The sequence below is a fragment of the Labrus mixtus genome, chromosome 2 (genome assembly GCF_963584025.1).
Source record: "Labrus mixtus chromosome 2, fLabMix1.1, whole genome shotgun sequence".
Classification (NCBI taxonomy): Eukaryota; Metazoa; Chordata; class Actinopteri; order Labriformes; family Labridae; genus Labrus; species Labrus mixtus.
In genome coordinates this window covers 35,255,437-35,267,936 of record NC_083613.1, presented here as the reverse complement: position 1 = coordinate 35,267,936, position 12,500 = coordinate 35,255,437, and the positions used below count along the sequence as shown (strand labels likewise).

At 48.0% G+C, this 12,500-nt stretch overlaps 2 protein-coding genes across 8 annotated transcripts in view; one reads left to right on the top strand and one right to left on the bottom strand.

Moving 5' to 3' along the window:
• alg13 (ALG13 UDP-N-acetylglucosaminyltransferase subunit) overlaps positions 1-805 on the bottom strand; it is a 22,066-nt gene extending 21,261 nt beyond the window's left edge. Inside the window, exon 1 of one of the 5 annotated variants that reach the window (XM_061063647.1) lies at positions 542-805. In XM_061063647.1, the coding sequence (XP_060919630.1) occupies positions 542-661 (120 nt within the window). In that variant the 5' untranslated portion in view covers positions 662-805. The remainder of the gene's footprint in view (positions 1-541) is intronic. The other 4 variants (XM_061063636.1, XM_061063628.1, XM_061063618.1 and 1 more) reach the window with 4 other exon arrangements.
• A 1,376-nt stretch (positions 806-2,181) lies between these two features.
• The window catches only part of aars2 (alanyl-tRNA synthetase 2, mitochondrial (putative)), a 10,534-nt gene continuing 215 nt past the window's right edge, over positions 2,182-12,500 (top strand). The window contains exons 1-22 of one of the 3 annotated variants that reach the window (XR_009676498.1): positions 2,185-2,506; positions 2,967-3,155; positions 3,412-3,557; positions 3,642-3,833; positions 3,901-4,045; positions 5,064-5,209; positions 5,304-5,412; positions 5,799-5,837; positions 6,397-6,511; positions 6,866-6,993; positions 7,202-7,340; positions 7,832-8,001; positions 8,084-8,197; positions 8,664-8,804; positions 8,929-9,066; positions 10,251-10,354; positions 10,460-10,568; positions 10,692-10,817; positions 11,264-11,374; positions 11,524-11,607; positions 11,733-11,914; positions 11,999-12,032. Coding sequence is in view for 2 of the 3 variants with exons in the window: in XM_061063573.1 (XP_060919556.1) it covers positions 2,273-2,506; positions 2,967-3,155; positions 3,412-3,557; positions 3,642-3,833; positions 3,901-4,045; positions 5,064-5,209; positions 5,304-5,412; positions 5,799-5,837; positions 6,397-6,511; positions 6,866-6,993; positions 7,202-7,340; positions 7,832-8,001; positions 8,084-8,197; positions 8,664-8,804; positions 8,929-9,066; positions 10,251-10,354; positions 10,460-10,568; positions 10,692-10,817; positions 11,264-11,374; positions 11,524-11,607; positions 11,801-11,914; positions 11,999-12,163 (2,958 nt within the window). In the remaining variant the exon portion in view is untranslated. The other 2 variants (XM_061063573.1, XM_061063585.1) reach the window with 2 other exon arrangements.

Below are 12,500 nucleotides of genomic sequence, written 5' to 3'. Positions count from 1 at the left end.
GTCGTAATGAAATAAAATCAACTTTATCATAATTGTGAAGTTTGTTTTATCTGTCATCTGGCCCCGCCCAGAAAAACTATCCTGTCATGTGATTGGAGCTGGACTGTTGCCAAGCAACACAAACATTTTTCCAGTGCTCTTGCTACTTTGATATTTTCTGAAACCACAGACTTCTATTCTGGTTGCCATGGTAACACACAGGTATCAACAGGTGAGTGTTTTCATCCTGTGACGTCAGAGATCCTGTGACTTTAATCACCTGAGGTCAGAACACCTGTGTGATGTCAGAAACAGGTGGAAACGATCATATCTGTCCCCTCAAAGGGAGGGGCGGGGCCTGTTTCCATGGTAACAGAGGTCAGATTTCTCTAACCCAGCAGTATGAACATGTTATTAATGATACCTGTGACTTCAGGTGTTCTGTCGGAGTCTGACCCCCCTCTGACCTCTGACCCTGTGACCCTGTGACCTAACCCCCCCCCCCCCCCCCCCCCCCCCCCCCCCCTGCCGTTAGCTCCCCCTTAGCTCACCCCCGGCTCACCTGCTCTGACACGGCTCGGAACAGACTGGACGCGTCCCGGGCCACCATCTTCCGGTAGAGTCCCAGACTGCTCAGGTACTCGTCCATGTTGACGAAGTACTTCTTCAGGCCTTTCTGCATCCCGGAGCCGGTAAACTAACGGACACAACCAGCGGGACAAACGACGCTTCGACCGGCACGAGCTCTGCTCACCGACAGGTGGGTTCAATCACTGATCAGCGCGCGACGCGTCGACGGAAAGGAGGCGTTCAGGGACCCAGCGAGGGTCGGAAAGTTTAAAAATCTTTAACCTGAAGTTTGAAATGTTTATTCTGAAGTTTAAAAATCTTTAACCTGAAGTTTGAAATGTTTATTCTGAAGTTTAAAATTAGTGAGGGAATATCTCAAAACTCTGGGAACAATAAATCTCTTCAGCGATGTGTTCTGAAAAGTGTCTTCTAACTTAAAACGTTTTTAAATTTAACTCGTGGAGGAAATCCATGAGAGCTGCTCAAAGTCAGGGTACCCAGAACCTACTTGGTGAACTGTCCCTACTTTAGTCATTTATTGTAAGAGAGGTGAGACACAGAAGTAATCTCCAGAAAATACAATTTATAGACATGTGGTAAGATTTATGCTGAAATGAAAGAAATTTAAAGATGACATATTTAAAATCCACTTCTCCATGTTCCTCTAACATGTGTCTCTAGTCCGTCTACAAACCCCCCATGATGAGAAAAGTCCATCCTCTCCGTCTTCTGCCTGCTCCACTTTTCAGAAAATGTCTGCTCAAACAGGCCGTTTGGAGATTTTCCCTTCATGACATCACAAAGGGCAGTAGCCCCTCCCCCAGGTGGGTGTTTGTTCTGCCCTCTGAGTGTGAACTAAAGAGTGGAGAAGAACATCCTGGAGAACAGGAAACATGCAGCAGCAGGTTGATTAGAGCACGGAGATGGTAGAGGTGGCGTGCAGACAGTCTATGGTCGTGCAGCGATCACAGGGAATAAAGGTCACCACCCCCTCCCACTGGCCCCTCCCACTGGCCCCTCCCACTGGCTCCAGCTGAATTCTCCTGACTATATCCTGCTGTGTTCTCACATCAGATCACTCTGACTTTCTGCAGAATAAATACGAGGAGGCTGAAGGAGAAACTCCGGGTGAAGAGAGAAACATTCAGATGTTTGTGTGACCACATGACGCTCCTCCGTGTACCTTTTGTTACCTTTTATATTCACTTCACTTTTTTATTGATGGCGAGGTCGTGTTCACTGAGTCTGTGCGTGGTCAAAGATTTCCTCAGCTTTGGATCAGTCACAGTGTTCAGATATTCTGCCACAGTGTAATCTCTATTTAGGGTCAGATAACATTCTCATTTGCTCTGTTTTTCTGGTTGGTCTCTCTCTCTCTGTTTCTGATCTCTGACTCTCAGTGGGTCTTCTCTCTGCACAAAGGCTTAAAAAGCCCCATAAAATAAACCTTTAAAACAATACAAATGAACTGGATTACTTCCCAGTCCTTCCACAGACCGGTGAAACACGTGTGGATGAAGATCTGTGTTTGAATACAGTAGATAAGGCTGCTGACAGGAGGAGGACTGAGCCGGGTGAACAGCAGGGGGCGGTAGAGCTGTCACTGCTTTCGAGTCACAAAAAGAAGAAGAAAAAGTGTCAGAGAGCGCATGCGCCCCTTAACAACCTGTAGTCCCTGTGAGGTCACCATGGTGCTGCTCCGTCCCGGTTCTGTGTGATCAGTATGTTAAGGCTGATCCTCCGGAGGCTCCGGCCGCTCAGCGGGCCGCCCGGCCTCCTCTCTGCCGGCACAGAGCGCTCCTTCAGCGGCTCCGCTCCGGAGCTGCCCGCCGCCCGGGTCCGGAGCCTGTTCCTGGACTTCTTCCGGGAGAAACACGGACACCGGCTGGTCCCCTCGTCCCCGGTCCGGCCCCGTGGAGACCCAAGCCTGCTGTTCGTGAACGCCGGTATGAACCAGGTCAGTATGGACCGGACCCTTCAGCCTGTCATTCACGTGCAAACTACAGGTGTTATGGAGGAAAGAGTGACCGTGTTAACTGGTGACTCTCATACGGATGTGTCTGTGGTTGTCATGGTTACAACAGATGTTGAAGACGTAAAGTGCCCTGAGGAATACCTCAAAGTTCAGTTTCTACTCATCAGATATGTCTTTACTTTAGATTGAAATGTCATGCTGTAACCATGACAACCACCAAAGCACTGGTCACAGTTCACTCTTTAAACCGTAACACCGGCCTGAGTTAACTGTACATCTTCCTTATTTGTATTTATTATTTTGACATGATTTATTTCAGACTAATTTTTTATTCAGTCTTCACAGAAATGTTAACGCTGTTATGACTGTGATATGTCAGGGCGCTCTGTGGACCTCTGTAAGCTGACTCTGGTTCTTGTTCTGGTTCTTGTTCTGGTTCCAGTTTAAGCCGATCCTCCTGGGTGTGGCGGACCCTCGCAGTGAGATGGCGTCTTACCGCAGAGTCGTCAACAGTCAGAAGTGCGTGCGAGCAGGCGGGAAACACAACGACCTGGAGGACGTGGGCCGAGACGTTTACCACCACACGTTCTTCGAGATGCTCGGGAACTGGTCCTTCGGAGACTACTTCAAGGTGAGGAGAGAGAGCCCCTACCCCTTACGGTATGACATCATCACAGGTAATAAACACCTGTTTACTGTGTGACATCATCACAGGTAATAAACACCTGTTTACTGTGTGACATCATCACAGGTAATAAACACCTGTTTACTGTGTGACATCATCACAGGTAATAAACACCTGTTTACTGTGTGACATCATCACAGGTAATAAACACCTGTTTACGGTGTGACATCATCACAGGTAACCCTTTAATGTTTGTGTGCAGGAGGAGGCGTGCAGCATGGCGTGGAGCCTCCTCACAGAGCATTATGGGATACCTGCAGACAGGCTCTATGTGTCGTACTTTGGAGGGGACTCTGGATCAGGACTTCCTGCTGACGAGGAGACTCGACAGATCTGGTTGGATCTGGGGTGAGTCTGCGTTCTCCTCCTGGTCAAAGATGAGGTCCACACCTGGTCCAGGTGTGAGTCAGTTGACGGTCTGCTCCTATCCAGGGTTCCTCCGGCTCGCCTTATCCCATTCGGCCTGAAGGAGAACTTCTGGGAGATGGGGGACTCGGGCCCCTGTGGACCCTGCACCGAGATCCACTATGACCACGTAGGGGGGCGTGACGCTTCAAGACTAGTAAATGCCGACAGTCCTGACGTGGTGGAGATCTGGAACCTGGTCTTCATGCAGTACAACAGGTCCGTACACACACCTGAGACACATAAAACCAGTGCAGACCAGTTAACCTGTGTATGTGTGTGTTAGGGAGCTGGACCACAGTCTGAGGCTGCTGCCCCAGTTCAGTGTGGACACGGGGATGGGACTAGAGCGACTAGTGAGCGTCCTGCAGGGGAAGAGATCCAACTACGACACGGACCTGTTCACCCCGCTGATGCATGACATCCACCAGGTACACCTTAACACCAGGTTCACCTTAACACCAGGTACACCTTAACACCAGGTACACCTTAACACCAGGTTCACCTTAACACCAGGTTCACCTTAACACCAGGTTCACCTTAACACCAGATTCACCTTAACACCAGGTTCACCTTAACACCAGGTACACCTTAACACCAGGTTCACCTTAACACCTGGTACACCTTAACACCAGGTTCACCTTAACACCAGATTCACCTTAACACCAGGTTCACCTTAACACCAGGTACACCTTAACACCAGGTTCACCTTAACACCTGGTACACCTTAACACCTGGTTCACCTTAACACCAGGTTCACCTTAACACCAGGTACACCTTAACACCAGGTTCACCTTAACACCAGATTCACCTTAACACCTGGTTCACCTTAACACCAGGTTCACCTTAACACCAGGTACACCTTAACACCAAGTTCACCTTAACACCAGATTCACCTTAACACCAGGTTCACCTTAACACCAGGTTCACCTTAACACCAGGTTCACCTTAACGCCAGGTTCACCTTAACACCAGATTCACCTTAACACCTGGTACACCTTAACACCTGGTACACCTTAACACCTGGTACACCTTAACACCAGGTTCACCTTAACACCAGATTCACCTTAACACCTGGTACACCTTAACACCTGGTACACCTTAACACCTGGTACACCTTAACACCAGATTCACCTTAACACCAGATTCACCTTAACACCAGATTCACCTTAACACCTGGTACACCTTAACACCTGGTACACCTTAACACCAGGTTCACCTTAACACCAGGTTCACCTTAACACCAGGTTCACCTTAACACCAGATTCACCTTAACACCTGGTACACCTTAACACCTGGTACACCTTAACACCTGGTACACCTTAACACCAGGTTCACCTTAACACCAGATTCACCTTAACACCAGATTCACCTTAAAACCAGATTCCCCTATCAGTTGTACTCGGGTTGGATTGACAGCCTTCTGTTGTCATGGCGATTTGTCTTCAGAGGTCAAGGGCGGGGCCTTACGTCGGCAGGACGGGCGCGGTTGATGAGCAGAAAGTGGACATGGCGTACCGGGTGGTGGCGGATCACATTCGAACGTTATCAATCTGCATCGCTGATGGAGTTCATCCAGGCATGTCAGGAGCAGAGTGAGTCACCGACCAATCAGCTGCCAGTAGGCAACCACTGACCAATCAGCTGCCAGTAAATGTGTAATAGTTGTGTATATATTTTGTGTGTCAGGTTGGTTTTGAGGAGGATCTTGCGGCGGGCGGTCCGGTTCTGTGTCGAGGTTCTTCAGGCTCCTCAGGGAACTTTGGCTGGTCTGGTTCCTACCGTCACACACATGCTGGTAAACTACATTTCCCATAATCCTCCTGATCACTACTACATATAATTATACTAAAGGGTATAATATGCAACATTCTGAATGTTAATATATCTAAAATCAAATCTAACCTAAGTAAATATATCTTTGAGTAAAGACTGCCTAAAAAGAGAGTGAAGTCAAACTCCCTCTGGGTTTGTTGTTCTTAGCTCTGTGTTCACACTGACGGGACAGCGTTTGTTTTGATCTGAAAGTCTGATAGTTAGACCAAAGGAAAAAAATAACAGAGAAATATAAAGAATATTGGTGGATATTTACTACAACTGTACCGTTGTTTTTACTCTGTAATTAATGATTGAGCTGGACTGGGATTCACTGACTGATTGATTGATCTGTTTGGTGTGTTGCAGGGTGACGTGTATCCAGAGCTCCACAGGGAGGCAGACAGGGTGAGTGATGGTTATCACTTAGTCACTCGCTGTAATTAAAAGTGATATCAAGTGTTTTTAAAGACAATTAATTATTTTAGGTGTCCCACAGGGCTCTGTACTGAGACCACAGATTTTCAGATTAACTTTAGTTTTAAACCTTGGCCTGATTTAACATATGTTGTTTCCAATTAAATAAAACATACACAAAGGTTTGATCCGCTCTCATAGATGTCTTTAGTACGGAAGAGGACTTGATAAATCAATAATGAGAGGAGGAAGATTTTTGTTCCATCAAGCTTATCAAGAAAAAAGTTGAAACATCAAAAATTGGGTTGAAATCCAGTTTTGTTCAATGTTGATTTTTTTTTTGTGATTGTATTTTAATTTAATTCTCAACATTTTAAAGGTCGCGTATTCTGCAAAATCCTCTTCACCATGGTTCTCTAACACTAACATGTGTCCTTAGTCTGTCTCTGTCTGTCTGTCTGTTTGTTTTGTCGACTCAGCGTCTCTGGTTTGGTTGTAAACAGGAAGATGTCATCAGGTCAGGTTTTGATTGACAGGTGTTCTCTTTCAGATCATGGACGTCATTAATGAGAACGAGGCTCAGTTCCTGTCGTCTCTGCAGCAGGGCAGCAGGCTGATCCTCCGAACACTCAACAGAATGGACTACAAACATGGAGTCTTCCCTGGTCAGTTCCCCTCTCAGATGTTTTCCATGTTTGTACCACAGAGTGACATTCAGGGGAAATCAGGACATCAGATACTTCACACAAACACTTTTATTTCAGTGGCCAAACAATAATTTAATAACTGATAAATCTGCAGATTATTTTCATAATTTATTAAGGTTGGAAGTTAATATATGTCTGTCTATGAAATAACGTGTGTGTGTGTGTGTGTGTGTGTGTGTGTGTGTGTGTGTGTGTGTGTGTGTGTGTGTGTGTGTGTGTGTGTGTGTGTGTGTGTGTGTGTGTGTGTGTGTGTGTGTGTGTGTGTGTGTGTGTGTGTGTGTGTGTGTGTGTGTGTGTGTGTGTGTGTGTCAGCCTCAGTGGCCTGGTCTCTGCACAGGGACTTGGGCTTTCCTCTGGACCTGGTGGACCTGATGCTGGAGGAGAGAGGAGTGCAGGTGGATCGTCAGGAGCTCGACCGTCTGATCGAGGAGAGCCAAAAGGTGAGGCTTCATCTGATGGAAACACTCTGGACTACAGCTCCCATGATGCCCCTGTCTCCTCCGCAGTGTTTGTTAGATACACTGACTGTGTGAGCAGAGACCTCAGACTGTCATTAATTAAACTAAAAATGTGTTTGTAGTACAGTTTCATTGGGTAAAGGCTTGTGAACTGATGATGTCATCATGCAACTGTCTCTGTCCCTCTCAGGTGAAGTCTGATCAGCAGGCAGGTGTTCAGTCTCAGGTGGTGTTGGACATCCTAAGCCTGGCCGAGCTGCAGCGTTGCGGTGTTCCTCACACGGACGACAGCCTCAAATATCAGTACAGCCTGCAGAACAACAGATACGGTACACACAGCTTTTAAAATGTATGTTTTTAATTTGAGGGGCTGAACCTCAGGATGTATGTTTATGTTAAGGGTTGTGATCCGGGAGGGCGAATGGTTTTTGACAGCAAAGTGTGAGGTGTGTTGCATCTGGAGTCGGGTGTTTATTCTCTGTCACTGTTGAAGACATTTTTCACTTGTTGTTGCCTTGGGAGATGAGACAAAGACTCGTCAGCCAGGTCACACCAGGACCTCAGTGGTTCAGTATTAGACGGATCTCCTTTAATACTCGACTATGTGTGACGTGTGTTACTGGAGGATACCTCTAGAGGGCGCTCCCTGATGTGTGCGATGCAAACAGCATGCATTGAGTTTTTCTTGTTCTTCTGACAGTTCAGTCCAAGTCTATCGCAGCACCACCTGGTGGACGTAAGAGGACCTGCAGCTGAACCCACCTCTCTTTTAAACATGTCTCACCTGTCAGACAGGTAATCCTTGTGGTTTCTCTCTCAGTTTTCCCAGCATGCCGTGCAACTGTCCTGGCTCTGTACGACGGACAGACTCTGGTGTCGGAGGTCGCTGAAGGTCAGCGCTGCGGAGTCGTCTTTCACCAAACCTGCTTCTACTCCGAGCAGGGGGGGCAGTCACATGACCAGGGCTACTTCACACGGGACAGCCTGCAGGTCAGCTGACATGCATCACAGGAAGTTAACCTGTCGTGTGTCCAAGTGAGGTCTGACTCCAGGTGTGTTTCCTGTCTCTCAGGACGTTCTGTACCCTGTGGAGGCGGTGGTCCAGGCGGGGGGCTACGTGGTCCATCAGGTGACCGCAGCTGACAGCCTGAAGACCGGAGACCAGGTGCAGCTTCACCTGGACCAGGTAAAGAGGTTTTCTACCAGTTTTATAAAATCAATTTAATGTTATAACACAATGTCATCTGCATAAAGACAGATATTATAATACATTTCATAAGTATATTTAAGTGCTAAACATGGAACATTCAAATAAAAAAATAAAAAACTGTGGTCCAAGTACAGAGCCCTGAGGAACCCCTATTCGGTAAATCTCCTCTTAGAGCATGCACAGTTTGTCCTGAGGGTGGCGATAGAGGACACTTGATGGATTTAGCTGATCAGAATGGAGACCGCTTTGAAACATGAACTGTATATTAAGATGGACGGGGCAGCAGTCGGCGTGAAGCCAGAATATTTAAAGCTGGTTGCAGTATTGGCCATAAACCCCTCCTCCTCCATGTTTACAGATTTTACACGGGTCAATTTAATGTGTGCTTTAATTAGAGGAAGGGGCGGGGTGTCAATACCGCAGTGTGTCCTGTGTCTCTCAGGTGCAAAGAGTCTCCTGTATGGTCAAACATACGGCGACACACATCCTGAACTTCGCTCTCAGAGACGTGGTCGGTCCGTCCGTCCAGCAGAGAGGATCTCACGTGTCAGCTGACCGCCTCCGCTTCGACTTCAGCGTCAAGGTGTGAACGGTTTGATTACGTCTAACGAGACTTACAGGATGTGAGGTCACTTAAAGGATGGGCTGCTCTGAATATTCACCTCAGGGTCACATGACCGAGACTGCTGTCTGTGATTGGTCCTCAGGGTTCACTGAGCGTCGAGCAGCTGCAGCAGGTAGAGAGGTGTGTCAATGACATCATCTCAGCCAATCAGGTCGTCCACATCCGGGAGCTTCCTCTACAGACCGCCAGGAGGATCAACGGACTGAGGACAGTGGACGAGGTGAGAACACATCTGTCTGTCTCTCACCTGTCTGACTGTTTCTCTCTCTACCTGTCTGTCTGCAGGTGTACTGACTGTTTCTCTCTCTACCTGTCTGTCTGCAGGTGTTCTGACTGTTTCTCTCTCTACCTGTCTGTGTGCAGGTGTACTGACTGTTTTTCTCTCTACCTGTCTGTCTGCAGGTGTACTGACTGTTTCTCTCTATACCTGTCTGTCTGCAGTTGTACTGACTGTTTCTCTCTCTACCTGTCTGTGCAGGTGTACTGACTGTTTTTCTCTCTACCTGTCTGTCTGCAGGTGTACTGACTGTTTCTCTCTCTACCTGTCTGTGTGCAGGTGTACTGACTGTTTTTCTCTCTACCTGTCTGTCTGCAGGTGTACTGACTGTTTCTCTCTATACCTGTCTGTCTGCAGGTGTACTGACTGTTTCTCTCTCTACCTGTCTGCAGGTGTTCTGACTGTTTCTCTCTCTACCTGTATGTCTGCAGGTGTTCTGACTGTTTCTCTCTACCTGTCTGTCTGCAGGTGTTCTGACTGTTTCTCTCTCTCTCTACCTGTCTGTGTGCAGGTGTACTGACTGTTTCTCTCTCTACCTGTCTGTCTGCAGGTGTACTGACTGTTTCTCTCTCTACCTGTCTGTGTGTGTGCAGGTGTACTGACTGTTTCTCTCTCTACCTGTCTGTCTGCAGGTGTTCTGACTGTTTCTCTCTCTACCTGTCTGTCTGCAGGTGTTCTGACTGTTTCTCTCTCTACCTGTCTGACTGTTTTTCTCTCTACCTGTCTGTCTGCAGGTGTACTGACTGTTTCTCTCTCTACCTGTCTGTCTGCAGGTGTACTGACTGTTTCTCTCTCTACCTGTCTGACTGTTTCTCTCTACCTGTCTGTCTGCAGGTGTTCTGACTGTTTCTCTCTCTACCTGTCTGACTGCAGGTGTACTGACTGTTTCTCTCTCTACCTGTCTGTCTGCAGGTGTACTGACTGTTTCTCTCTCTACCTGTCTGACTGTTTCTCTCTACCTGTCTGTCTGCAGGTGTTCTGACTGTTTCTCTCTCTACCTGTCTGTCTGCAGGTGTACTGACTGTTTCTCTCTCTACCTGTCTGTCTGCAGGTGTACTGACTGTTTCTCTCTCTACCTGTCTGTCTGCAGGTGTTCTGACTGTTTCTCTCTACCTGTCTGTCTGCAGGTGTATCCTGACCCTGTGCGGGTGGTGTCTGTGGGGTTACCTGTCTCTGAGCTGTTGGACGATCAGACAGACAGGCAGACGTCTGTGGAGCTCTGCTGTGGGACGTGAGTTTACCTGTTCACTGCTTCACCTATCGACTGTGTGTGAGGCAGTGATACCATGTGTGTGTGTGTGTGTGTGTGTGTGTGTGTGTGTGTGTGTGTGTTCAGACACCTGCTGCAGACCGGGGAGATCGAGGACCTGCTGATCGTCTCCGAGAGACAGATGGTCAAAGGAATCAGCCGGATCATCGCAGTGACGGGACGGGAAGCAGCGAGGGTCAGTTTATCATCACCTGTTAGCCTAGCTTAGCACAAAGACTGGAAGTGGATGGGACCTGTTAGCTTGAAATCAATTAGTCAATGATGTCATTTTCATGTTGTCTCTGATTGGTTCTGACAGGCCCGGGAGGCGGGGCAGGTTTTATATCAGGATGTGGACTCTCTGTCAGCCAGGCTATCGAACTCTGCCCCCTCTTGCATTGACTCCGCCCACCGTCTTGCCAAGGAGGTTGGCGTCCTCTCTGATGTACGTACAGTACCCATGGTGCACTGCAGGAACTGATGTGATAACCATTTAATCACTGCTTTTCGACCCTGATCTTTGTCTGACAGGCTGTAGATAACACCTTTAACCCTGATCTTTGTCTGACAGGCTGTAGATAACACCTTTAACCCTGATCTTTGTCTGACAGGCTGTAGATAATACCTTTATCCCTGATCTTTTTCTGACAGGCTGTAGATAACACCTTTAACCCTGATCTTTGTCTGACAGGCTGTAGATAATACCTTTATCCCTGATCTTTGTCTGACAGGCTGTAGATAATACCTTTAACCCTGATCTTTGTCTGACAGGCTGTAGATAACACCTTTAACCCTGATCTTTGTCTGACAGGCTGTAGATAACACCTTTAACCCTGATCTTTGTCTGACAGGCTGTAGATAATACCTTTATCCCTGATCTTTTTCTGACAGGCTGTAGATAACACCCCCATCCCTCAGTGGCAGCGCAGAGAGCTGCAGAGTCGACTCAAAGCGCTGCAGAGGACAAGTAACACGATTATCAGGAAACTGGAGACCAGAGAGGTAGCACACACATACCTGAGATTAACCTTCATTACTCAAGAAAGAAGTATTAATGAGCACCAATGTAAGGTGTGTACATGTGTGTGTGTGCTTGTCGTCCATGTGTTGTACTAACCGATCTGAATGTTTACCCATCATGCTTTGCTCAGGCTGCAGGTAAAGCTCAGGCTTTGCTGGAGAAGAACGGCAGGAAGGAGCTGCTGGTGGACTCTGTGGAGACGGACTCTTTATCGGTAAGAACACACCCCCCCCCGGCAGGTAACAGAGGTGAAGCCTACATTTCCTATAATGCACCTGCACAGATCCACCCTGCTTTGTAAACAGCCATGCATTTCAAATGAACACCTCTACAGTGCAGATAATTCTTCAGACCTTTGATGACATCATCACAGACCTCACTCACCTGTTCTCAACGTTTCATGTCAGGTGTTGATGAAGACGGTGAACCAGCTGAGCGCCGAGGGTCCTCATAGTCGTGTGATGCTGCTCGCTCACCAGAGACATTCAGGGAAGGTTCTGTGTGCTTGTCAGGTTCCAAAGGTAACAATCAAACACCTGTCGGTGACATCACAGGGGGCGGAGCCTTGTTGAAATGGTCTGATTGGCGTTCTTCTCCTTCCTCAGAAGTCTTCCTCCCTCCCGGCTTCTGATTGGGCGGTGGCGGTGTGTAATCACCTCGGGGGCAGCGCCGGGGGCTCTGCACTGGTTGCCAAGGGAACAGGAAGCAGCGATGACATCACTGAGGCTCTGAAGTGGGCGGAGGAATACGCTCGCCAGAAAACACAGTGATGATGTCGTGAAGAAGAAAATGACAAAACTGTGACATCACAGCTGCCGCTTGCTGAAAGAATGAGCTACCTGAGCCATGAGGTGTGGGGGCGGGACATGTGGCATCACTTGAGTGTGAACCAATGAGACACTGGTTTGGGAAGGTGTGGCCTAACAGAGATGGGCGGGCCTCCACTTTGCTGCTGGCAGCCAATCAGAAAAGCTTTAACAAAAGCTTTTTGTAATACATCATCTGAGAACGATTGTGAGGTCGTGTATGAACAACGTGAGAGTGTTCATGTCTGAATGGTTTGAGAAACGTGTGAGTGTTGGTGTGTGCGTGTGGAGGGCGGGAACA